This window comes from Mandrillus leucophaeus, unplaced genomic scaffold (assembly GCF_000951045.1).
Source record: "Mandrillus leucophaeus isolate KB7577 unplaced genomic scaffold, Mleu.le_1.0 Scaffold177, whole genome shotgun sequence".
Taxonomy (NCBI): Eukaryota; Metazoa; Chordata; class Mammalia; order Primates; family Cercopithecidae; genus Mandrillus; species Mandrillus leucophaeus.
The window spans coordinates 3,520,043-3,547,615 of record NW_012101776.1 but is presented as its reverse complement, the minus strand read 5'-3'; the positions used below and the strand labels follow the sequence as shown (position 1 = coordinate 3,547,615).

The following is a 27,573-nucleotide window of genomic DNA, read 5'->3' as shown; positions in this document are numbered from 1 at the left end:
ATTAACAAAAATGGAAAGGGGTAGTAACATTCTCAGATTTTAAAATTTTTAAAGCAGTGTGTGGTAGACGACTGACATTGACCATGAAACATTTCTTTCAGCCAATGGTCAGTGGAATCAGTGGGGCCATTGGAGTGGTTGTTCCAAGTCCTGTGATGGTGGCTGGGAAAGGCGAATAAGGACCTGTCAGGGTGCAGTGATAACAGGGCAGCAATGTGAAGGAACGGGTGAAGAAGTGAGAAGATGCAGTGAGCAGCGATGCCCTGGTGAGAATGAACCCAAATTATCTCAAAAGAAACATTTTGTAACCTGAAAAAAAAAAAAGATTTAAAAATATTGTCACTGGTTAAGGGTCATACCTCCTCAACTAAAGGACTACTAATGATAGGTGGCAATTTACTTTTTTCTCTACTATGTGGGGCATTCCCTGTTTATGTGTCATAGAATTGTTCCGTGTGAAATATTTGTTTGTGGAGAATACAAAACAAGTTGCCTTGGGATATATGTACTGGAAATGTAAAGACATAAGAAATGAATGAGAAGATGAAGTGTCGCTGACATTCAGATGCTTTTAAGTTCTGTTGCTAATTATTCTCACCTTGATGTGTGACCTTGGTTATCTACATTTACTTGCCTTTGCCCCATTTTTCATTGGTAAAGGAAATTCCTATGAGGAATGCATTTTAAAAAACTGAAAGTATAAAGTCTTAATGCTAATGAAAAAATGAAAGTCCTGCTACATTAAAAGATTTTACATATAAGCAGAGAAAATAATGAAAGGCCAGAAACTGCCCAGATTATACAGCACATATTTTACAGGATCATTTAGAACAAAAACTCTTTCCTAATCATGGTACATTCCATTAAAATATTATTGACACACTGAGGACTCAATAAGTAAGTGAAAGTCAGGATTTTATAATGATATCCTAAGAAAAATACTATAAACATACCAAAGATGTGACAGGACACAATTTTCAAACTTGACAATACAGTGTCAACGTGCTGAACCTAGAGAATTTGAAGACCCACTTAGAGTCCTGTTGCTGCTAGTAACTCTGTGAGCAAGCTAACTGATCTCTCCGGCTGTCTGATTCCTGGGGGTAGTGAGTACAGCTGGTTGTGGGATCTTTGAGGTTCCTTTTCAGTTCAGAATGCTATGAATTTCTGCCTTTATCTCACATGATTGTTTCAACTTAGAAAAACCAAGGTATTCTAAGAGATATCCAGGAGTCAAAGCTTTGTATTTTTCCATAGTTAGAATTATAAAGACTTCTCACAGTACAACACTAAGAATAACAACAGAACTGGATTTTAGTAATAACAATATGTCAGTTGGAGTTTTGGGGGGGCTTTAAAAAGATCTAAAATTAGGGCCAGTCATGGTGGCTCACATCTGTAATTCCAGCACTTTGGGAGACCGAGGCGGATGAATTACCTGAGGTCAGGAGTTCGAGAACAGACTTGCCAATGTGGTGAAACCCCGTCTCTACTAAAAATACAAAAATGAGCCAGCTGTGGTGGCATGCACCTATAATCCCTGCTACCCAGGAGGCTGAGGAAGGAGAATAGCTTGAACCCAGGAGGCAGAGGTTGCAGTGAGCCGCGATTGCACTACTGCACTTCAGCCTGGGCGACAGAGCAAGACTCCATCTCAAAAAAAAAAAAACAAAAACAAAAACTAAAATTAGGTTTGCTAATTCTTAAGGCCATATGAATTCAATATAAGAAGTAACCAGCATGCAGGATTATTAAGAGGATAATACCTATTCAGATTAGCACTGTGAAATTCCTCCAGTGCTGCGTAAGAGGAATTAAGATGTATTAAACAAAAACATTTATTTTGCCTAGGGAGAAATTTCACAGAATAGTAAGCATAATTAAATCAACCCCTTCAATATTTGATGTTATCTAAATCAGTCTAAGCATACCACAGTTCTTAACTGGTCTTTTAAAACTGTCTTTCATCTGCATATATAGAGCCAAGATAGTCCTGCTGCAATCAAATTTACAGAGATTGCCACCTGCTGTTTGAAAAACATTTTACAGATCTATTTATGAAAAGACAGTGTACCTTATTTGCTGGGCTTGTTTGCTAGCTTTCATGACTTAAGGCAGGTTAAAAAAAATCACATAAAACTAAAAAAAAAAAGTATAAACACTATACATTTTTGGTATTATTAACATTTTCATTTTATGCTTGTCAATTATATGATATGAAAAGAACCACAAATTACTTACAAGTATATAGATACCATTTTCATGATTAAAAAGAATTCTTGAATCAGCTAAATAATTTAAACATCACTACTTATACAGGGGCAAATAAATATAAATAAATATATATGTATACACCAAGCTTTTGAATATATCCTAGTCTGGTGCATTTATATAAACAAAAATTGCATTGTTCATCAGAAATTGTGTATGACTGTTAATTTCAAAAATACCTCTGCTTTGCTTAGAGAATTTTTTTAATTTACAAAAGGGGTTTTTCTTTTATATTAATTATTTAACTTTTTTATGTGCAGATTGACAATATACATTGAGAAAACTTTCAAATTACCATAACATTTTCTAAGGCATCTTTGTGTTAACAACAAAGTTTCAACAATTTTTTTAAACAATATGCTTTTTCTAGTATTATTTTTAGTCTATTCATTCTTAATGTTTCTTCAAGTTGCTGAAAACAACTACTATTTATTTTACACTTCCCTTAATTTGGAGTCAAAACAAATTAATCAAGTTTGCTAAGAGGTCCTTTGCTGTCAGGAAGGAGAAATATAATATATGAACATCTTTGTCTGAATAATTAATGAAAATAATGATTAATCATCTGGATCTAATCAAAAGCTGTTATGATGTCTACTAAAAATGAAAAATAAAACTATTTTCCCCTCAAGATTAGGATATTTCTTTGCTGGTAGATAGATAAAATAAGTATTAAAAATATCATCATTGACCACAAAAAAATATTTCTTTTGTTTTCATAAAAAATAATTGTAGAAATGAAAAAAATATTTTTTAAAAATAATGCTAGTTGGGAAATAGAATAGCTACAGGGGAGATAATAAGTGGTCCAATTTTTAAATTGGTCAGACTCACCAGATAATGGTTTCATTTATCTCAGTCTCATTGTATATCCTCAGGCTTTTGAAGGTTTAAATGGTAGGATGGTAATAGCTCTCCTAATTTTTTTAATTGTTACAATGTCATACATAATATTTTTTAGGTTTTTAATTTGATTTTCACCCCAGTATTCTCCTGGTTAATAATATTCAGAAAGCAAGTGTTACTGCTGGATTGTCCTAAGTTTACGTTCTAGCTTCCTAGGAAGCACTTTGCCCTGTTCTTAGGAGAAGGGCTTGCTACTTCTATAACTCCAATTCTAGGATCATTACTCTTTAGTCATTAACTGCTAAGTTGGAACCTACCATTTACGAGTAAAAATTACACTTTATTTATACATAAAATTTCCTTCTCAGAACCACAGTTGCTTTGTCTGTAAATGGTAAATGGTGGGTGAAACCTCCAGGTTGAATGTGCTGATAAACACTTGTGAAGTAAGACAGCCATATCATAAGTGTATACAGTACTAGCAACTTAGACCAGAAATGTAGGAATTATTGTGATGTTTATTTATAAATATTCATACTAAAGGAGTGCAGCAGTAGTGTTGGTAATGCAAAATTTGTTTTGAACACTGTAATACATTTGTATTAGGATTTGGTGCCCTATAATACAGCGAATGTGATCCCCGTCCCCACCCTGCTGAGGAGAAATGTCATTCTGGAAGTGACGGCTCCTTATTTCTGTCAGTTTGCTCTCCGATAGGATCATGTCTTCTCAGGAGACCAGGAGAGTCTTCCTTTGGTTTCTGAGTAATTGTCTTTTAACTTAGCTTCAGTAGCAAAGAAGAAGCACAAAGCTTGCCTACTTTGCACTCCTGTCTTTTTTTGAGTGCCTCCCTCATTGTCCAAAGCAGTGCTTCCCAAACCTCAGTGCACATAGGAATCACCCAGAGAGCTTGTTAAAACACAGATTCCTGAGCCAGACCTCCCAGCTATTCTGACTCAGTAGGTCTTGAATGAGCCTGAGAATTTGCATTTCTATGAAGGTCTCAAGTGATGCTGAAGATGCTGGTCTGCAAATCATTCTTTGGGTTGCACTAACTTCTAGTAAAAATAATAATGATAAGGTGATAAAATTAACAAAGAAGTGGAATACAGTCCTCTACCTCTGTTCCATGGGAGAAAGTTGAAATATCACTTCAACAAAATTGCAAAATTTTATTTTTGTCATCCTTTTTCATAAATAATGAGGGATTCTTTCTGGAATTGGTTGATAATGAAAACACAATTCATTTTGAGTGCCTCTAGCCACCTCATGTTTCAGCCAAAATAAGATCTCTTTACAGCAGTCATTTAAAGAAAAATAGGACTATTAACTAGCTGTTGTGCACACACACAAAAAAAGATGGTTTAGTCATTCTCCAACTCTCAGTTCTCCAATCCTCATTTTTCCTGTACTACGAAGAGCAGGAGAAACAACCTGGGTATCATTTGAATAAGTCTGATGTAAAAGCAGGCACTGCCAAGACACGAATCTGCAGTCCTGACATTGCCAGCCCCAGCATCTCTCTTCCTGAGCAGTATATTTCCCCTGCCTCTTATCCTCCATGGGTATTAGCTAATTAGCTAATATTTACACATACAGGTATAAAATACTTGGTGTGGGGATGGTGTCATGGAAGAAGATGAGTTCTTAGCTCACTTTGACTTATTTTCTCCTCAAGTCCCAGTTAGTAGAACAGTGAACTAATCACTATTGATACAAATATTTTTGTCTTTGAGACAAGTTTAACAAGTTTGATAAGTTAGACTTTTCTAAACTATTGAACCACTCAATTTTAAGACTGAATGTAATCATTATTAGAAACCCAAATATGTCAGTATAAAATTTGCATTTCTTTTCTAAAGAGAAAATACACTACTGCATAATGAAATATTTGCATACAAATTGACACCTGCTTTACCTTTTTCATTTCAAACCAAGTTTAATTAAGCACAAATAGTACTTTTTAAAGCTCCTGTTCCATTGGAATTTATACTATTTTCTGCTTTCAGATGTTATCTGTATATTCTTTAAGGAATTATGTTATCTGTTGCATTCTTCAAAAGGTTAAAGCTAGTGTTTTGACTGCATATTTTGGGGAATAGCAAATTAGGTCCTACGCAAGTGTCCACACCAGTTGTTCACCTAAAACCAACCACTGAGTTTAATGGTGACAGTAGGTGGCACTAGTTATTGACTTCTTTAATATTAAATGTTCTATTTGTTCTTGCCAAGTCACTTCAGATAAATAGTAAAAAGTAGGAAAATGAATTAGAACTTGAAGATACCCCACAGCTGAGAGAGACCACCTGTTGCTTTTAATAAATACCTAAAATAGTATCCAATCCTCTCAAAAAGGATGAGTTTTACCACCTATTTTCATCTACAGTTCTGCAGCAAAGCAAGCTGAGTTTTATGGGCAGACTTGGGGAAGAACCGCTGAGATCTGAAAGAATTAATAACAGATAGTACTACTGTGGATACAGTATGTATACCAGATGTCTATTATTCAAACCTGTTGCTATGGAGATACTTATTGTCACAATTCATTTTATCAGATATTCTTCAGGTGAGACTTTGATAAAACTCTCACAGTTTCTGCCATGAATTGCTTAAAAAGCAATTTTCTGTAATTTTATATTACCCTACCTTGTTCAATTTAGGAATATTTAACAGCATGCTGATCATTCTCAAATTGAAAAGAAAAATTTAAGAACCACCTTTTACTGTATTTTTATTTATATTTTTCATCCCACACCATTTTTTCTGGGAAAAAATAAACTTTAGGAACTGTTTAACAATTATTTTAAATTAAGAGATTTAAAATTATTTTTAAACCTTTTTTGAGCTTAATGTTTACCAAGACACTAAATCTGAATATTGGTCTTTGATGTTTCTCATCAACACTTTTCTCACCTTGTGTATCCTGACATATGAATTACCTAAGACTCTGCCCCAGCACTCTCCTCTTTGGTTGATCTCTTTCTCACCAACTGTAGCCTCTGTGAGCAACGCCCACGAATCTACCTTTATGCCCGATCACTCACAAAACCTGATATTCCTTTCCTACCTGGGACTCCATTCAGACTCTAGGTGACTGGGGAAACTTCTTCTCTGACCACCAGATCCTCGGTGTCACCTGGAGTGATTCCTCATTCTAGCAATCCCTGTTCTAGGTGGAGTCCATCATGGTATTTCTCTCAGTGGCCCTGCTTTCACTTCCTGCACCACCAGCTTCCAGGAAGGAAGGAGCAGTGCAGCAGAAAGAGCCTGAACTATGGAGTCCAACAAAGTACCGACTTGGGCCTTGGTGTCCTCATTTATAAAATAGGGATAGTAATATGTGCTGCAGAAGACTATTTCCAGGATGTAATGCTGGAGCTAATTAGGATCATCAAGCAGCAGTTCATGTACTCTGTCTGTTACTCATATTATTACAACACCTGCCTTCTCTAATCTCTTCTACACAGATTTATCTGATTATTCTCTCTTCTTTATAGCCTTGTTCTTATGACTCGCTTGCTCAAAAAACTTCCGTGGCTTTTCATTACTGGCCAAATGTCATCCTACTGGGATCTCTGAGATTCTAATACTTCTATCAGCTTCACTAGCTTTCCAATGTTATTTCATTCTACTCATTTATGATACATATTTTAATATACATTTGTTCATATGTAATAGAATCAAGCAGATGCAGCCTCTGGTTTCTGGATGCAAGGGTGCATATTCTCCCCTTATGGTGCTGTTTGCACTGTTATTCACTTGGGCTCCCCTAATGTCTCTGTCCCCTCCCTTATCCTCATCTGTTGATATAGGAGAATTTGGGAGCCCATCCATTAAGAGATGTCTGCTCTCCTAATAATTCTTTCTCCCACAATCTCATAAGTGTTCTTTCTTCTTTGAACCCCTATACATTTGTTTGATATTTCCTGATTATATATTATTATTATTATTCTTATATGATGATATCTGTTGAAATCCCAGCTCACTGCAGATGAACTATCTGTTCTCAGTCTTCTGAATTCCTGGTTCTTCACTGAGCCTAGTTAAATATAATAGGTCAAGCCCTTTTGAATGTTTTTATTTCATATCATAAAAGCTATAACTAATGAAAACATTTATATAAAAGCATATGTATAAAAAGTTTGCGATGACTCTGATGTTAATGCCTTATACTTCATGACTTTTCAGTCTTTCAAAAGTCTGTTCAATGGACTAATTTACTGGAAGAGCATTTCTATCACATATATGATTTTTTATTTTGTAGTTATAAATTGTGGTATGATTCCTCTTTCTTTGGAAATAAGTAATTGAGATGTGGGAGGTAGGAAAAATATATGTTTCTGTAGCAAGTTGTTCAGTTTCCCCGAATCTCAGCCCAGCTTATTATTTTAAGCCAGAGCTTCTCAAGGCAGTTCTGCCGTGTCATGGGAGGATTGGTCCCAACTCTGCCCGAATAGTGGTTCCTAAAGCCTCAGAGCAACTGACAAGTCAGGAGACTGTGGCTAGTGGTCTCCGTGGTCTCCAGTGTTCAGTAGCCTTGCCTACTTCTCCCAGTGTGCCTCCAGATACTATCATTTCTACATGTGCTATGACCTAGAGAAGGCTAAGACTCACTGTCACCTTTGGCTGTCCCTAAGGTAACACAGACACTTAGTAAACACAACTTTCCAGCAAAATGTTGAGCCTACCCCAGTATAAAATTCAGTAAAACTAAAAGTTAGTAAATAGCTTTTTAGAGTTATTCCTCAAAGTTAGTTAGCTAATTTTTAAATTAACTTTGTTTTCTGGTTGAAACTAGAGTGATCTTGTCTGCTAAGTTTAAATATAAAATTACACAATAATAATACAGAATTTGCTTATGAGTATGTATATAAAACACTGTTCAGGTACTTAAACAATCTGCAATATATATCATTTGCTAATAAATTGAAAGTTCGTGGTTTGCTAACTTCCAGACTTAAAAACAAATTTTTCCAAAATGTATAAATAACTCGTTACCACCATAACAATAAAAAAACTCCTCTTCTTAAAGAAGAGGTAAACTTCTCTGAGAATGGGCTCAGCTATTTGACCATAGGTCCATCATCTCCTAGCTTAGTGGCCTCAGGCTAAACGCTAAACACTTTTCTGTCTTGACTTCCTCATGTTTAAAATGAGAATAACAATTCTGTTCACTTCACAAGGTTATAAGAATCCCATGAATTAAAATATATAACACAGTAAGAAAGCTAACTCATAATGTTATGTAAATATTGCTGATATAATTGTATGTTGTTTCAACGTGAGACAGATTAAAACCATTTTCTATATGAGGAATGCTGTTATGAAACACACTTCATAAACACTCTTCTTTTTCCCACAGACCTTAGCAGCAGCAGTAGGTTCCACCTTGGAAATTAGAGCTGTAAGTCATTGAGCACAGACACTGGGTCCGTCTTATTTTCCTCTGCATCCTCCAGCACAGAGAATTCCCCAAACACAAGAATTCATGAATTGCCAACAAGTGAATTTTGAAATGTGGGGTCTTGAGTAGTACATGTTTTTCTTTTTGTGTGTGCATGTCAACTCTATAGTTTAGAATCAATTTCTTTTTAATGCTGAAATTCTAGCATATGGGGTGAAAACTCATTTTCCACACCAAATTGATTTAAGCCCTATATCATTTCTGCTATTTTTTAGAGTCAGAAAATCAGTTTGAATAGACAGATTAACAACGAATCACTAGGTAATTGCTACCTTACTTTAAGGAGGCATGCTAACTACATACTTGTGACGTCAAGTACCGTTGTATCTTACAAATGGATTTTTGTATCTTTGCACTAGTAATAGCAAACAGTGAGATCTTTGAGCTGATGAACAAAGTTACTATTCCTTTTAGCTAAGGCATAAAAAGAGAATCCTTCCTATTGCTGCACAATCATATGTTTTTATGTTGCGTCCAGAGAGTAACCTCAGCCAGTTATTTATTTTCTAATTTACAAAACACACAGAGGTGCCATTAAACAGAAAAATAATCAAAACAAATCTCTATCTCTAGCTTGTTTTCTTCTGGAGATTTGATTCCATCATATGTATCAATTAACTTTTTTGTAATACCTATATGTGCCTAGATATGTCAAACTCAAAACTATTTTCAGCATATCCTCTCCCAAGTCATCTCTTCCTCATATGTTATAGTTCAGGGTCTAGCTAGCCATAAGATATCCTTCCTGGAAACCTGAGTTCTGTCTTTTATTTCTTTATCCTCCTCACCTCTTACATTCAATCAGCCATAGTGCTGAGCCCATTCTACCTCCTAAATTTTGAATTAATCTACATCCTCTGATTCTTCATCCCTTCCCTAGTTACATCATTTAGATTGTGGTAGGCTTCCCTATCTTCAACTCTCTGTCCTTCAATCCTTTCTCCAAACTGCAGGCATAGCAAGCATTTAAAACATTGTCATAAATTTCCCTTGCCCCTAATATAAAGTCAAGATCCTTGCTTACCTCATCATATATTACCCCTCCTCCTGCAATCGCCCACCTCTACTTATCCCCAACTTTACACTTTACCCTTTCTGAAACGATCACCTTCTTGGTTATTCCCAGGTCACTTTGCTCCCTGGATCTTCCCACATGTGGGTCCCATGACACATTCTCCCCTTCTTCATTGGTGAACTCCTGCTTCTCCTTTACACCTTAACCTGGACATCCCTCTGGAAATCTTCCACTGACACACTCTTCCCTAAGGTACTCCCAGAGCAGTCAGGGCTTCCCATCTTAGAGTGGGCATCCTGTGTACTGTAATTTCTCAAATTATTATCTTTATGACAATTTTTGGAGTCAAGAGACATTGACTATTCTTACTTAGCCTTTTCTATGTGTAGTATTTAACAAGGTAACTGGGATATGATGGGTACCCAGCAAATATTTGTTGAATGAATGAATTCTGTAAGTGGCACTGAGAAGCACCTACAAAGATCCCACTACTGGGAAATTCATAAAGATGAGGTGAGAGAAAATAAATTGTTATTTTAATGTCTAAGCTATATTGCTTTTGTTATAAGCATAAATGGACCTATTTTCTGAGATAGACTCTTCAAAGAATGCCAAGTCACCTTTGATAAAATATTTAAAGCAGCTGGGTTATTTGACATTACTACTAAAAAGCTGAAAACCCTGGACCAGTTTGCAACTGTGAATCTGTGATTCCCCTGCTATCTTCCTTTTAAAAAAAATTAATAATAATAATAATAATAATAATTTGCGTAGTGTGTTTCCGTCTCCAAGAAGCACAATGACTCCAAGGCTTCGTAAATTTACTATGGAACAAAACGAAAAGTTGTTGACATATTTAGGTTTAAAAAATTATTGATTTTTGCTTTTCATTTTGTTTGTCTGTTTGTAGGTAGACCAAACTGTTAGTCACTAAGAAGGTAAAATTCAGTAATTGAAAGGTGTGGTTGGTCAAAGGAAAACAACTATTTAATCAGCTTCTTCCTTAACCAGAGTGAGGATGTGTGTAGGGCACATTGGGGGATTCTAAAAAAAGGTCCTATAGGCTCTTACTAAGTCAGATATAGCCCTCCAAGGCCAAACTTAGTCATTACATGAGACCCTGGAAACCTCTTTTGACTAATTTTTAAGGTAACTGTAGTAGCTAACCTCCCTGTCTTTCTGCTCCTAACTGGACACGGGCTATCTACTGCTAGAGGATCCACCCCCACCTTCACCCCTGCCCCACACACAATGTCTACAGTATTTTTGCAAAATCATCTTCATTCTCTGTGATCTTAAAAAATAGGGTAATTCAAAAACATCTAGCCAAAAGAGAAAAATAAATCAGCTAAAAACATGTATAGATGTTACAAGGTGACAGGCAAGTGCTTTGGAGAAAGATAAAGCAGAGAAAGGGATGAGAGTGTTTGAGGGGCAGTCAGTGGGGTCTAAGAATGTGAGGTTTGAGAAAAGATTGAAGGCTAGAAAGACATGAGTCATGCAGACATGTTTGAGGGGGAGGAGGCAGGGGATGGTCTAGGCAGAAAGAACCTGCGCACAAGCTCTGAGGTTGCAGTCAGCCTGTAATACTGAAGAAGGGTGGAGAAGGCTGCGCAGCTGGTGGGAAGCTGTGAAAGTGGAGCAGGGGAGAGGAGAGGCAAGCTGTAACTGACGCTAGTTTAATCATTAAACATTGTACTTACATGAAAAGAGTCCTCTTTTATTTTTCCCCAACTAGTTGCCTTTAAAAAAAAAAAAATCAAGCGTTGACTTATTTCACGTATTTACTGTTACTCCCCACCTTAATTTTGAACCCATCAAATTCCGCAGTCGGCCCAGTAAACGTTTCACCCTACTGGCTCACCAGTGCCATCTAGTGGCTAAGATTTGCAATGACCACATTTTCTGACCACGCAGTTGACCATGGGGGAGGGGCAGGGAGCAACGAAGTACCTTCTGCCAGAATAATACTAAATGTGAAAAACTTTCTGATACCCCCACAGAAAAATGAAAAAGTTCATGATACAAATTGAATCTTAGTTTTCTTATGTCACGACTGAATCAGGAAATCTAGTATTCAGCTATAGCAACAGGTTTTATGAAATGTATTTCAAAGTTCACCAATGGAACTAAAGGAAATTTGAATTTCAAAGCATTGAAAACCAAAAAGACAGTACAAGTGAAATGAAAGTGAAAGATTATAAATGAAGAGATAATGAAGGAGATAATGAACAGAAGTGGGATATATAGATGGAACAAAAAGAATAATCAAATGTGGCAGTCAGATTAGATTAACTACTGCCATGTCGTTATTAAAAACGGACTAGTCATTGTATCTAGAATTCAATTATGTAATAACCTATTCATGATGTATTTTTTGAACTTTAACATTTGTTCTAATTTTCCTTCTTTTAGTATTCTGTAATAGTTTTTGGTTGGCATTTATAGAAACATGAATATCATTTATTACAGTACTGTCCAACATAGTAGTTATTTTAATTTAAATGTACATTAATTAAAATTAAAATCTAAAATTCACTTCTCAATTGCACGAGGCACATTTTCCTAGCACCTACCATACTGGACAGTGAAAATAGAAAACATTTCTATCATTGCAAAAAGTTTTATTGGACAGCGCTGGTATATTATTTCCCCAGTAAAAGTGATGTATTTAATGAAAGTGTTTTGAACACCTACTATACACTAGATACCACTGGAGTTCATTACAACAGATTAAAAAGATAAATTAAAACATGGCTAGTCTCCTAAAAAGCAACATTGGGGAATCAGGGAGATTCACAGATGTATCCAAGTATTTTCAATCTGTTCTGAGAAGAGCTATAATATTCATATATTCAATGACTGAGATATTAGGAAAGGGTTTTTGGAGAATACATCATTTAAGCAGAATTTTAAGGATAAATAGGAATTTTACCCCTCAAAATAAGAAGAGTATCCATGGGTTTCACCTCTGTGGATTGAACCAAACACAGATCAAAAATATTCAGAAAAATTAACTGTGTGGCTGCTGCATAGGAAAGTAAATATGAGCCATGATGGGAATGGTAGACTTGGCCCCTTACGAGCAGGGCCTTTGCATCACACTGAGCACAGCTATCTTAGTTCTTTCCATGTTACCCTGTCAGTACTGGAGAAGCATGGGAGGTTTTTAAGCAGAAAATTATGGGATTAAATTTTGTCTTAGAGATTACTCTTTTGAGGTGGCATGAAAATTGAATTAAGGGAGCAGATGGAGGAGATTAGCACCACTTACTACCCAGCTCCTCAGCTCAGAAAGCAAGCATCATCCTTGACCCATTTGTTTTCCTAAATTCCCGCATAGTTTTGTCTACCTCCTCAATTTACCTTGTATCCACCAATTTTTCTCATCTTTAGTCTAATCATCCTACCTAAAGCCATCAGTGTTTCAGAGTTGAAGCACTGCATTGGTCTCCTCCACGGCGTTGGCCATCTGTTCTACCCACAGAAGGCACACTGATCTTAAAATTTTAAATTGAATCATGTCACTTGTTTAGAACCCTGCAATGGCTGCCCATGCGGCCTTATAGGCTCTAATCATGGCCAGTCTCACCAGACCATTACACTTGGCCTTACTCTTCTCTTTCCAGCCCTGCTGAACTCAATGCCCCAAGCTCTTCCTTGCTTCAAGGCCTTTGCACAAACTGTTTTCTCTTCCTGGAGCATTTATTGTACCTCACACTGCCAGTTTTAATTATATGTCACTTTCTCCAGGAAGCCTTCCTTAATTCTTCAGTTTTTAGATTAAAACAGCACCCTGTACTTACCGTTTGAAGTTGTCATCCCAATTGCACTCAAGTAATTGTTTGTTTCACCTCTGCCTCCTCCCTTTGACTAAAAGAATGACTAGATAGACTGCTTTTCCTTTATTCTTTCTTTCTTTTTTTTTTTTTTTTTTTTTTTTTGAAAGAGTCTTACTCTGTCGTCCAGGCAGGAGTGCAGTGACGCGATCTTGGTTCACTGCAAACCCTGCTTCCTGGGTTCAAGCGATTCTTCTGCCTCAGCCTCCAGAGTTGCTGGGACTACAGGTGTGTGCCACCACGCCCAGCTAATTGTTGTATTTTTAGTAGAGACGGGGTTTCACCAGGCTGGTCTCGAACTCCTGACCTCATGATCCGGCCACCTCAGCCTCCCAAACTTCTGGGATTATAGGCGTGAGCCACTGTGCCCAGCCCAGACTGCTTTTCTTATTCACCATTGATTCTTTCTAAAGCAGGACCTAGCACATGTTACATTAACAGCACGTATTAGGTAAAAATGTAGCCTAGCACAGGTTAGTGCTAGCCCAGGTGCTAGCACATGGGCCCAGCACATGTCAGGTAAGTGCATGAAATAACCAGTGAGGTTGTTCCCCTAATTTAACCAGGACAGAATGAATGCCTGGGCGAGTGGTGAAGGTAAAATCAGGGAAGGTTAAAAGTAAGATAAGGATGACTAGAAGATGGATCTGATGGTTTTAGTTATGGGGACAAGATTGTAGTACCATTAGCAGTGTTAGGAAATGCAAGGAGAAGAAACAAGCAGCATTGTGGAGAATAATGTTGGGAACTGAAGTGTGAGCAGCTTCACTTGAGATTTCTTTGGAATAGCCAAGTAAAAAATGCCTCTCAAAAACTGGCTATGCCAGCCAAAACCCAAGAAAGATATCTGAACCAAAGAAACACAAATAGTTGGCTGTCAGTATTCATGGGTTTCATCTCTGTAGATTGAACCAACCACAAATCAAAAATATTCAGAAAAAAATGATGTCTATATTGAACATGTACAAATTTTTCCTTGTTATTATTTCCTAAGCAATACATTATAGCAACTATTTATATAGCATTTACATTGGATTAAGTATTATAAATAGTATAGAGATGTCTTATGGTACAGTCATACCTTGGTTCCAGGACCCTGTGTCTACTAAAATCCTGTCTACTCAAGTCTTGCAGATCACCCTGCAGAACCTGTGTGTTGGAAAAGTCTGCCCTTCTTAGATGCGGGTCTCACATCCTGCCAATATCGTATTTTTAATAAGTGTTTAGTTGAAAAAAAAATCCACTTATAGGTGGACCCATGCAGCTCAAACCTGTGTTGTTCAAGGATTAACCGTATACAGGAGGAACAGCGTCAGTTACATGCAAATACTATACCATTTTATATCAGGGAGTTGAGCATCAGTGAATGTTGTTATCTGCAGGAGATCCTGGAACAAATCCCCCATAGATGACAGGGATGACTGTATATGTTCCTAATACATAGTGGAAGTAGAGGGCATGTGTCCAGGCATGACTGCCATATAACAAGCAAAGGGTGGGATCAGAAACCAATTGATTACGTACTTATTGAGGCTCCAACATTTACTAACTTTTCTTCTTTTCCACTGATTCCCCTTTATTGGCATTAATCTGGGCACCACGAGTTTTGTAGCAGTACCTTCCCTCACCACTGTCTGGTCTCTGGGCCTTGCCTTTGCTTCATGACATTGCTGCTGCTATCCTTAGGAGACACTTCCAAGGACCTCCGTGGCCCGCTGGTGGGAAGCGGGATGGGGCAGCAGGGCCAGTAGCGTGTGCTCTCCAAAGGGTGGGGCACAGATGCAACAGGCAGTGAAGTAGCTCTGGCTTGCTAACCTTCGGGACCAGTGTGGGAATGGGTGGTTACTGGTGCTTCGCTACTGGTGGCTGCTGTATCTCTTAATTTATTTTCCTGTTGTTTCTATTCCCAAGATATTGAGGGAGTTAGTCCTAACTAGAGGCCGCCCCTACCTTCACTTGAGTTGTAGATTTTTTTGTGATTAGTTTTATTTTATTATTTTATATTTTTGATTTATGATGAGTCCTTTCCTATTCATCACCACCATTCCCAAGCTAAACTGTGACAAATCCAGTTCTTGTGTCCTAGGAAAGGGCCTTGCCAACCTCAGCACAACTCTCCTACCCTATTTAACAGCCCAGGTGCTTTGATGGAGCCAGGAGGGCATGGCTAGACTCCCCAGTGGGGAAAGTTTGGAGCACCTGGCAAAATGACTCCTCCCCATCCAACCTCCCCCTCCTGCATTCAGTTTCTCCTCTGGATTCAATATGTAATAAAGTTTGGAATTTGAGGAAGAAAAATAGTTCATTTGCTTCTCTGTGCTTCTGTTTCCCCATGTGATAAAGAAGGATAAGAGTCACCTCTAACTCATAGGTGCTAACTCGTATGTAGTTGGGAGAGAGCAAATGTGTCCATGCATGTAAAGCTCTCCAAAAGGGCTCAATGAATACTAATTTGATTATATTACTATTATTAATATGTTTTAAATTATCCAAGAAAAACATTTAACATAAGGAAAAAGTAAGTTATGAATGACTCTGAGAAGTACACGGAGAAGGAAACAAAGAAAGAATGCTCTGAGGGATTGGTGGAGGAGTGTTGGAGAAAGGCTTAAGATGCTGAAGAAAGTATTTCCACGTAGATGAGAAAAGTCAAAATATAGTGGTACAGACAAGGCCCAGACTGTGTGAGACTAAGATGAGGTTTGTTGGCAGATCATTGTTAAGGTTAGGAGGAGACAGCTAATGAAAATGGGGCTGCTGAAGGTTGAATTGACTGCTAAACCCTCCACCAAGCAAAGAAGACACAAATTGAAAACATCACCTATGTGTTTTAATGGGAACCTAGAATAAATAAATGAATATATATTTATATATACTCAGAGGGAGAGGACTATCTTAGATAATTCAAAGTCGTGAAGAGGATATGTGGGAAACGGAAAAGGAAGATGACTGAGGAGTGTGGATTCTAGGATCCAGTCCTGCTGACACCTCCACCAGCTCTGTCACCTTAGACAAGCTGCCTCTTTTTGGGGCTTGGTGCCTTCATCTGTAAAAAGGAAGGAGATGGAATAGGTGATCTTCAGTGACACTCTCAGCTTTGTAATCCCCATGGATTCAAACCATTCATCTTATCTTGGGTAATTATTTTTTAAAATATTATTTCAAGATTTAATTTGCCAACTTGCATCTTCCCCCTACTAGTAACTATAAGGTAATTTAATGAGTTCGTAAATTCTGGAGTGGAATTGGCATCAGTAGAACAATGATTATCATGGATTAAATATTATATTATTCGGCAAAGAAGATGTTTCTCCCAGGAAATCACCCTCCTGTATTTATTTATGTACTTAGTATTTTAAGATCCTTACTTATTTATCAAGGTATTTATAAAGCATATATTCATTTATTTATTTATTCAATTTTGAGCAACTTCATGCGGCAAACACACCGTTAGGTACAAGTGACCCAGAGGAGAGTAGACCTAAAGGAGATCCCTAGCAAATAGTGAAGACTGATATATGAACGTGTAAGTGGCAACGTTGTATAAAAAGCACAACATTGTGTGTGTCTAGAGAAGGGACTAATATTCTTTCATATGGGAACAAGATGTCACTTTTAACACAGTATAGATAGACGTCATTCTTTCACTGCTATTTTGCATTTCATTATATTTCAGTTATACATTTGTTATTTTTGATGTTATTTTTAATTTTCTTGTTCAATAATTAAACTGAGATTTTGAATATAATATGACAAAAAGATTAAATTGGTACATTTTTACTGCTATCATTGCTTTTAGTGGAAGAAGTAAAAAGTTATATATTTTTACTCTTTATGCTTATTTATTTTTGACATTTAAGAGTTAATAATTTTAATATGCGTTTTGATGTGTTGGAAGTCACTTTTTTGTGTAACATCCTAAAATATTATAAATATTTTTATTGATATGCCTGAATATGTTCAACTTGTAGGCAAATCCAAATGACCTCTATAAATAGTCTGCACAGTAAGCAGTTTAAAAAGAAATTACAATTCTGTAAATATTTTGTAGATACAAAAAGGAAATCTGATGGGTTTTTGTCTATGTTTATGCCACTAACATTTCAGTAAACAAAATACATTAAAGAAAATGAAAGAGGACGTGCATGGTGGCTCACTTCTATAATCCGAGCGCTTTGGGAGAAGCTCAAGATGAGCCTGGCAGCATAAGGAGACCCTGTCTCTACATAGAATTAAAAGAAAAAATCAACCAGATGTGGCAACACATGCCTGTAGTCCTAGTTACTCAAGAGGCTCAGGAGGGAGGATGGTTTGAGCCCAGTAGTTTGAGGCTACACAGTGAGCTAGGATCATGCCAGTGCACTCCAGTCTGGGCAACAGAGTGAGACCCCATCTCTTAAAAAAGAAAAAAAAAAAAAAGGAAAACTAAGGAGCTCTGCAGTTAGAGAGGTGCCTTTGAAAATTGTTTATTGCCAAAATTTTTTAAACACTACTGACATTCAAGTCCCTTTGTTTAAAATTGCAGCACCTTATGAAATATGCCCTGAGGATTATCTGATGTCGATGGTGTGGAAAAGGACTCCAGCAGGCGACTTGGCATTCAATCAATGTCCTCTGAATGCCACAGGTACAGTAGGATGATCCACCCCGACCCTAATGATAATCCCCATCCAAGAGCAGTGTGCGATGTTGGTTTATGAAGTCATGTTTTTGTCTTATATCCATAAATAAGTCTGTCCGATAAGCAAATAATGAAACAATTTTGGTGAAGTGCTTCATAAATGAAGCCAATGAAAAGATGTAGAAAATATTGCTAGTGTAATTGTTTCTCAGTGTGACTAATATGCATTATAAGAAATAATCAAAATATCAATTTCTTGTGCATGTTTTTTAAAGAAAAAAAAATACAAACTTAATTTTTAGCCTGATTCCCAACTATGTGTGATGCCTTCAAGCATCCCTATTATAAAGCTTCTCTCTGTTCTTTGTGACACGCAGGCACCACTAGCAGACGCTGCTCTCTCAGTCTTCATGGAGTGGCCTTCTGGGAACAGCCGAGCTTTGCAAGATGCATATCAAATGAGTACAGACACTTGCAGCATTCAGTAGGTGCAAAGCCAGCTTTAGTACTTGCTCTGTTTATTTTTTGCTAATGATCACAGTGTGAGAATTTAACCTTCTGCTGTACAATCAAATCAGTAACATCTCTAAGAAAGAAATGCCTGAAGGAGAAAGCCATGTGATAGAAAGCTAATTTTTATAAGTCGGTGCTAAATTGTTTTGTTCCTAGTACATGGGTTTTTATGGATCCTGCTGTTTAAATGAAAGAATCCCTTGTCTAGTGGGGGAAAGGCCTGAGCAAAATCTGTTATTCAGTTTTACCTATAAAAATTAAACATATGCATTGTGATTGGCTTAAGTCTGCGTTAAATACTTATTTTAAAATATCATACATTTTAAAATTAAATTATTTAAATTTTCAGTAGTTGGACAATAGTAAAGCTATGTCACTTAGCTATCAAATTGTTCACTGCAGTTTGAGATTAAGACATTAAAATAAATGACAGTGTTATTGCACCAGAGATACTTAATTACTCCCAAAAGATTACATGGGCCAAATTTTCCGAAAATAGCTCTTCTTTTCCCACATATCATTGACTTATTCACAGAGTATGATGCATGAATATTTTGAGCACAGTTACATTTTGCCTGGTATTTTACAAGTACAAGTCATTGTCATTACTGCAGACTGTTGTCATTTCATACTGACAGGCAAGAGGGTCTCCATACATGAGTAAACACTGTGGGGTGTAGAACAAAATATGAACATGAGCCAACTGGGAAGTTGAATCTTGGCAAGAGTGATGTTTACTTAAATGCCTTTATGTTTTGTTGTGCGTATGTTTTCTTTTACGGTTCTTACTGTCACTCAAAAATATACAAAACTTTTTTAAGAATCCTAAAGAGTATTCTTGTGGATGAAGAAATAGCTTATACAGTAACAACCCCTATCAACTAATAGAATGAGTATTTGTTTCATTATCAGAAAACCAAAGAAATGCATTTTTTAACATCTGAAAGTCAAATTCTGCACAGCATGTTTACTTACGAAACTTGGAGTTAAATTTATCATTATTTAACTCTCTAGAGCATTATTTCTGTCATTATATATACTTATGTATAGCTATATACAGTTGACCCTTAAATAATGTGGCAGTTAGGGGCACCAACCGCCAGGGCAGTCGAAAATCTGTATGTAAGTTTTGACTCCCTTCAAATTTACTAATAGCCTGTTCTTGACCAGTAAGGAAGGCTCACTGATAACAAAAACAGTTTATTAACACATATTTCATATGTTACATATATTTTGTACCGTATTTTTACAATAAAGTAAGCTAAAGAAAAGAAAATGTTATTAAGAAAATCATAAAGAAGATATATTTGCTTGAATAGTGGAAGTAGATTATCATAAAAGTCTTCATCCTCGTTATCTTTAGGCTGAGAAGGAGAAAGAGGAGGGGTTGGTCTTGCAGGCTCAGGAGTGGCACAGGCAGTACAAAATCTGCACATAAGTGGACTGCACAGTTCAAACCTGTGTTGTTCAAGGGCCATTGCTACAGATATGTGTATAGCAGTAATTGATGATTACTTGGCTAATTTCTATATATACTTATAATATAGAAAAATACATAATTATTTTTACATATTTATCACACAAAGTTTTATATTTATATATCATATAATATGTATTATATTGATATAAATGTAAAAATAGAAATATAAATAAGGTTTTATATTTATATATTATATGCAGATATATAAATATACACATGTATTTTTTATAGTCATTTTTGTTTATATTTAGAGACAAAAATATATATGTGAGATAATATAACATATAGCTTAGTTTCATAATATAAAATTTAAGAATATGAAATATAAAGCTTCTTTTATTAATAGCTTTCAATAACTCAGACCGTTATATTTCAAAATTAGGTATAAGTGAAAACATATAGATTAAATTTTAATGGATTTTTTTTCTAATTTTAGTCACTAGACTTTGTTTACTTTAATTATATCCATATTCAGTTCTTGTTTAGTCATGGTGATGAATGGGAATAATTGCATGGATTAAGTAAATAATAGAGCAATCTTTACAAATTTGCTAAGAATGAATAGTATCACTTTTGTTGCAGAAAATTTTCACTTTCCAAATGTACTGTTTTGTACTTCAATATTTAAATGAGGTTTCATTCTTGAGTACAGGCCATCTGATGATGGATGAGATAGATACACTCAGTGAAATAGAAGAAATGAACTCTCAAAGTGTGAATCCTGTTGAAATTATTCAGTCAATAATTGACAGCAGATATGAATATGCCCTTGTTGACTTGGTTGCAATTATCAGGTGCATGATCTTGTATAGTAAAAAGCTGCCTCTGTTTATTCGGCTCCTACATAGTGCCAGGCACTTGGCTGGAAACTTTCATAAATGAATCCCAGTCCTCACAAGAATCTGCAAGATGGGTGTCCATGCTGCAGTTTACATAAAAAGAAACTGAATATCTGTAGGGGAGCAGTCTACTTCAGTGAGGTAAAGAGTGAAAGGTATGCCCTAGGCACAATTGTTTCAAAACCTAATCTCTTTTCTTTAGGCCATTTAATCTTTTCGACTTTTGATATGAAATCATCTGTCCTACACTCTATTGCCGGGAGCAGTATTTTCTGGGTACATGTTCTTAGGAAAAGTCACATGATCACACTCAAGTCTTATCTTGCTATTTACAAAATGGAATTGGTTCCATCATCTTAGCACCTGTGGAAGTTTTGGAATGGAACAAATGAGATGAAATAATCATACCATTGTGAAAGAGTTGTGTAACAATGGGCATTAATATTTCTGGGTACAGAAAATTGATTTTGAGTTTAAAGAATTGTTTCAATAAGAATACAATTATAGAACTCAACATATTGTTAATTTGAGCTGTACCTGTAGAAAAGTATAGATAAATTAGATATGGACAGATGGTTGGATAGGTAAGTAGATAGATAGATAGATAGTTGATAGTTACGTAGATAGATAGAGACAAGATAGACGTTGCATATATTTTGGCATATGAATTATGCTCAAATACATGTATGAAATATACACACACATTTATACATGCATACATACACAAATCTAGGGCCTGTGTATGTATGCATACACAAGAAAAGAGCATGATCTTTTTACATGTTCAGTAAAGTATAGGATGAATGAATCTATACTTTAAATAATGCTTATGTCACACATCAGCCTCATCATCCATACTCTGCATACTCAGTTGGAAACAGAAATGAGATCAACGTTTCTGCATAGTCTTACTCATTCTGAGGTTTTGCTAAGTCATGCTTTGTCTAAGTAGCAAAACTAGATAGTATTTGTGATACAGAACATTTGAGACTTCCTCAAATTCTTAAGTTAGTTTGGAGACTATGCTTTTTTCTCTTTTAGTAGTTTATCATTTCAACATTTAATCCTTAAGAGATTTCATTGCCTTACCCCTCTATATTCAAAAATTTCATTCAATAATAATTAATTATAATCTACTTTAGAAAAATATTTAAAATAGGTAGATCTATGTTTTCCAACTATTTGAAACATAGATTACAATATATGTGTATACCTACTTTATAAATATATAGCAATCACCTAAATTTGAAATGAAATTTTATCATTAATAAACATTAGTTGTGTATGTTCTATGAACTCTCAATTATAAATCAGATGAGGTAAACAAAAGGGCCATTAATAAGTTTAAGATATAAAATCACTAATCTGTCATGTTGGACATTTGGTTTGAATTATTTGAGGTCAAGAACCTTTTTTTTCTTTTTTTGCAGACCTCCATTGCTATAGTTCCTAACACAATACTAAGCGTATACTATTAATAAATATTTCATAGATTTTTGAGTAAAGTATGACTTTGCTACTTTTCTTATCCGTAGAAGGATACTGGTAGCTGGAGAGTTCTGAGAAGGTGATACACCAGACTTAATGTTTATGCATATTAACCACATGAAAGTAACGAGTATTAGCCTTCATGTGCAATTTTTCTAGCCCCAAAATATCTAGAAATGTGTAGTGATTTGTGAAATCACTTTATGAAATTATTCAGCCATTGCATAATGATGTCAATATGTTTGTTGTTGTTTTTTAAAAGACAAGACACAACTACACATACCCAATTAAATAAAATTGAGAATGTAAGAACAAAGTGCTAAATGTAGTGAGATTCTTGGAAATTTTAAATTTTTAATATGTTAATGTTTCATTTCATACTGTGGAGTATGTTTTGAATTGTATACCAGACAAAGCAAACATAATTGCAAAACTCTTGAAAAATAGGCACAGGAGTCAAATAAGTTAACAATATCGTTTCTTATTACTTATAAAGCTATTTGGAGAACATGGCTAAATATTGTGGTCCAGTGGGCCAGCCTACACTTGAACAAATAGACTTATTTTGTCTTTGGTGTATGCGAACAATCACAGGTGACATTCTCTTTCTCTCTCTCTTTTTTCCTCTTCCTCCTCTTCCTCTCTTTTACATACATACAAACAGACACCTGGGGAGACAAGCTGTGTGTAACTGGCAGAATGTATGCCCCTGTAGATAGACAAATCTAAAGCAAAGGGGGGTGGTCCAAGCATACCAATGCTTTCTCCTAAATGTATTGGACAGGTATATCACTCCTCCTTCCCTGGAGATGAGTGAGTGATGAAGATGGAGAAAGGCTAAAGATACTACTCTAATGGAAGCTCTTCCATAGGAAAATATGAAGAATTAGGTATAAATGTCCCGTGTTAGGTTATTATTCCTTAAAACTCTGTTTCTATGATTCAAATCTTCATTAAACAAACAAATACAAATGTTGGAGTGATTATTTAGTCATCTTTACCTAACATATTTTACAGATATTAAAGAGCTTGAATCCTGTTTAAGGACTTTATTCCTCTTATTTTCCTCTACTCTTATGGGTAGTTTATTAGAACAGATAGCTGGAGCTACAGAGAGACAGAGAGACCAAGAGAGACAGAGAGACCAAGAGAGATAAAGAAACTGAGACAAAGAGAGAGAAAGAGACAGAAAGGTGAATATTTGTTTTCCTTTTTTCTCCCTAGTTTCTCTCAAGTTAATGCAACAAAACTCCTCACATATCACACTTTTTTGGTCACTATCTCATTGCACAAATGCTCAGCACATTGCCTAAAAGACGATAACACATTTTATTACTGCAGCTTATGTGGGGGAAGAAAACAAAACAATACCATCATAGGTCTTGTTTACCACAAGTATGTATTGAGCTAAAAAGTATGCTAGTCTTACTGTTTCTTTAATGAGCAATTAAGAAACCAATAAATGAATGCCGAGGTTCAGCTGGTCATAGGAACGAGCAGATGGTTTTAATTTTCAAGTATTAACCAATTAGGTGAGGGTGAGTAAGCCTGCGAGACAGGAGTTACCTGTTCTGCAAGTTCTATGTAATAAAATAAGGCAGGAACATGGCAAGTAATGGAAAGCCGGGAGCACCTAAATCAGTAGTTCTTAATCCTGACAACATTATAATCACGTGGAAGTTCTTAACCCTGAATCAATAAGGAAGTCACTCCAGACAAATTGAACAGGATTGTTACCAGACCGTAGTACACATTCGGTAACTGTGAGTTATTATTATTACTAATTATTACATTGATTTTGCATCCATATACATGTATTTCTAACTACATAGTCCTCTCATGAAATCACGTGGACAACTTTGTTCTTAGTACTCAAGACATAGCATTTGACTGCCTTTTAATTATTGTCGCCACACTCCAAAATGTTGTGAGTACTCATTTAGGAATTCAAACAATCATTGCAGAACCCAACAATAACAAGGAAAATTAAAGGACATTGCTTTCTCTAAAATGGGCAGAAGCCTCTTTATTTTATTTGGAACCGCCTGTTAGAGTTTTGAGATCTGAGTTCAGCTCCACAGTTATGGAGTTTTTAACATGTGGTCCTGAATAAAATTATGTGTTCCCTGTGTTTTCAGCAAATAATAATAGCTAACATTTATTGACACTGATGGGAAACAAACAAACTTGGAAGGGAGGTGTTATTTAAATCTTTCTTTTCTAAGCAATTCATATGTCAGAGTTTACAACATATTTCACAGATTCCTAATGAGTTTTCCATTATGCCTTTAAGAAAGCTTTCAATTGTAGTAACTTTATTTATTGTATTATAAGACTAGAACAGGGCCGGTGAACTGTTTCTATAAGAACAAGATAGTCAATATTTTAGACTTTACATGCCATATGGCTTCTGTTGCAGCTATTCAACTCTGCTTTGTAGTACAAGAGCACAGCTACAGACAATAAATAAACAAATGGGCATGGCTGTGTTTCAGCAAAACTTTATACAAAAACAGGCAATGGGTTGGATTTGGCCTGCAGGCTATAGTTTACTGACTCCTAGTCTAGAATACACCTTGTTTCTGTTTTTAATATTGGAACACTTTTGGGACTCTCCAAAGAATGGACAATGTCTATTTTGTAATTTATTTATTTATTTATTTTAGACAGAGTTTCGCTATGTTACCCAGGCTGGAGCACAATGCTGTGATCTCGGCTCACTGCAACCTCTGCCTCCGGGGTTCAAGCGATTCTCCTGCCTCAGCCTCCTGAGTAGCTGGGATTACAGGCACCCACCACTACGTCCAGCTAATTTTTGTATTTTAAGTAGAAATGGGGTTTCATCATGTTGGCCAGGCTGGTCTGGAACTCCTGACCTCGTGATCCGCCTGCCTCAGCCTCCCAAAGTACATTTATAACTGTAACATCTGCATAATCTGTGAGTCTACTTTGCTTTGCTTTTTGTCTGTCATATCTCCTGGCCACTTTTCATATCCAGTAATATTTTATTGAATGTCAGACATTGCATAAAATAAACATATGGTCTTCAAATCATACTGGCTAATGTATCCCAGAAAATATCCTTCCTTTCCTTAGCTATTCAAATACAATGAGGAGTTGATACTTTAATTCAATCAGAAATTGATCTGAGTCAGGGCTATTTTGCACTTTTAATAAGACTACATCTGCTTAGGCTGCCTTTCTCCATGATGTTTCTAGAGCCTACATGTGCCCATCCTGTCAGCTCTGAGAGACCGAGGGAGATTCAGCTCAGCCTTCAGTAGTTGCTACTTCCACGTTCTAACTTTCTGCCCAAGCAACTTCAAATCTGTCAACTGTCTTGAGGGTGAGGCCAACTGGGTGCTTAACACTGGACTCTTCCCTCAGTTCCCAAAGCTCTTAAAGGAAAGGGAAAATTGCAGTTCTGCATTTAATAATTTTTCATCCTATCTCCTCAGCTTTTTACACAGGTCAAAAGCTCAGCGAATGTCTCATGAGGGGAAAGAAAAAAAAAAAATCTGAGCAGGATTTTTAGGGCCCCTGAAATTTTCACTGTATTTTTCCATCTCTGGCCAACCAAATTACATTAATTTCTCTTTCTACCCCAGAGGTAATCTGCCTGACCCATGCTTGACCCTCAGTTCTTACCCGGAATTAACAAACTTTCACAGGAGAGAAAAAAAATGAATGACATATTTGGCTTACCTCAGAAAAGATCTCTACTTTCTGGCAATTTAGTTCATCTCATTCTCACTACTTACATAGCTCTCTGATGTCCTTGAAAGTGTCATTTTTGTAATTTATGTGAGTTTTTCTAGTTGCAATGACAAAAATCACTAGTCTTACATAAGTGAGACATTATCCCAAACCAGTAGATTTAAATTGTATTATAAAAAAGAAAAATAATCTTTAGTCACATATGATTGTGTTCCCTTTGAAATTTTAAGGAAGCCTATGAGATATATATATATATATCTCATGTACATATACATAAATATACAAACATATACATATACAAACTCTCCTTGGCTTTTGTTGATATAATCAGTAATAAGTTATAAGGTTAAAAATAGAAAAAATAGTATATCTATTAGAGATATTTCATATATATACATATATGTATATTTCATATGTACATTTCATATATGTATATGTGAGAAATATCTCTAATAGAGATACTATTTTTTAGTATATCTAGATATACTATAGTATAGATATACATACATATAGATATACATACATATATGTATATATATGAAATATCTCTAATAGATATACTATTTTTTCTATTTTTAACCTTATAACTTATTACTGATTATATCAACAAAAGCCAAGGAGAGTGTTAAGCTTCTCCCAAAGTATGCTTTTAGTGTGACTTGGAGGATAAATGTTAGAGTCAGTTTTAGGCATTGAAACTTTTTGAAGTGTCTACGGCCATACAACACTGAGTGGGCCCGATCTCGTCTGAAACTTTTTGAAGTGAAACTTATTTATAGGCTGGAATATAATTGTATAGTATATTTTATATATATATATATATAGAGAGAGAGAGAGAGAGTATATATAATTGTATAGTGTAATGGTAATCGAATATAATTATATAGAGAAGTATATTCAGACTAATACCAATGGGAAAAAAATTACAAAAGAGACTATACTGTGTTATTCAATCATTTATCCATTCATCTACCCATTAATTCATTATACAAATAATCATTGACCTTTAACTATGTGCCAAGTAGAGCTAAAGGACCTGGGGAAGCAACTTGAATGTAATACACAATAAATTCAATATAAATATAAATAGACAGGAGATGAGATTAAAAATAACTTCAAATTTTTATATGTTAAAGGAAATTAGCAGGGTGCCAACATACAGAATAATGTTTGGAAATGATTTCAGATAAAAAACAAACAAACAAACAAACAGTGAGGTCTCTCTATTTCTTCTTAGAAATAACATTTAATACTGTGACCTGAAAGATGAGATGAATGCATGAGATGAATGTGTAAAGGGTGGAGAGAATGACTATGTCAGGAAATGACAGCACATTCCATGTAGTGAAAATGACATTCGGAAATACCTTGAGGTCTTTAAGAAAGCAAAAAGATCTACTGGCCAGAGGTAGTAAGCAGAAAGAGAGTATCATGAGATGAGGCTGGAGAGCTGTGCCTTAAGGCCTTTGCTAGGAGTTTG

At 35.8% G+C, this 27,573-nt stretch overlaps 1 protein-coding gene across 1 annotated transcript in view; it reads left to right on the top strand.

Moving 5' to 3' along the window:
* Positions 1-27,573, top strand: part of ADGRB3 (adhesion G protein-coupled receptor B3) — a 499,532-nt gene that overhangs the window by 361,996 nt on the left and 109,963 nt on the right. The window contains exons 7-9 of the mRNA XM_011977290.1: positions 102-266; positions 17,961-18,062; positions 18,434-18,540. Coding sequence (XP_011832680.1) covers positions 102-266; positions 17,961-18,062; positions 18,434-18,540 — 374 coding nt within the window. The remainder of the gene's footprint in view (positions 1-101; positions 267-17,960; positions 18,063-18,433; positions 18,541-27,573) is intronic.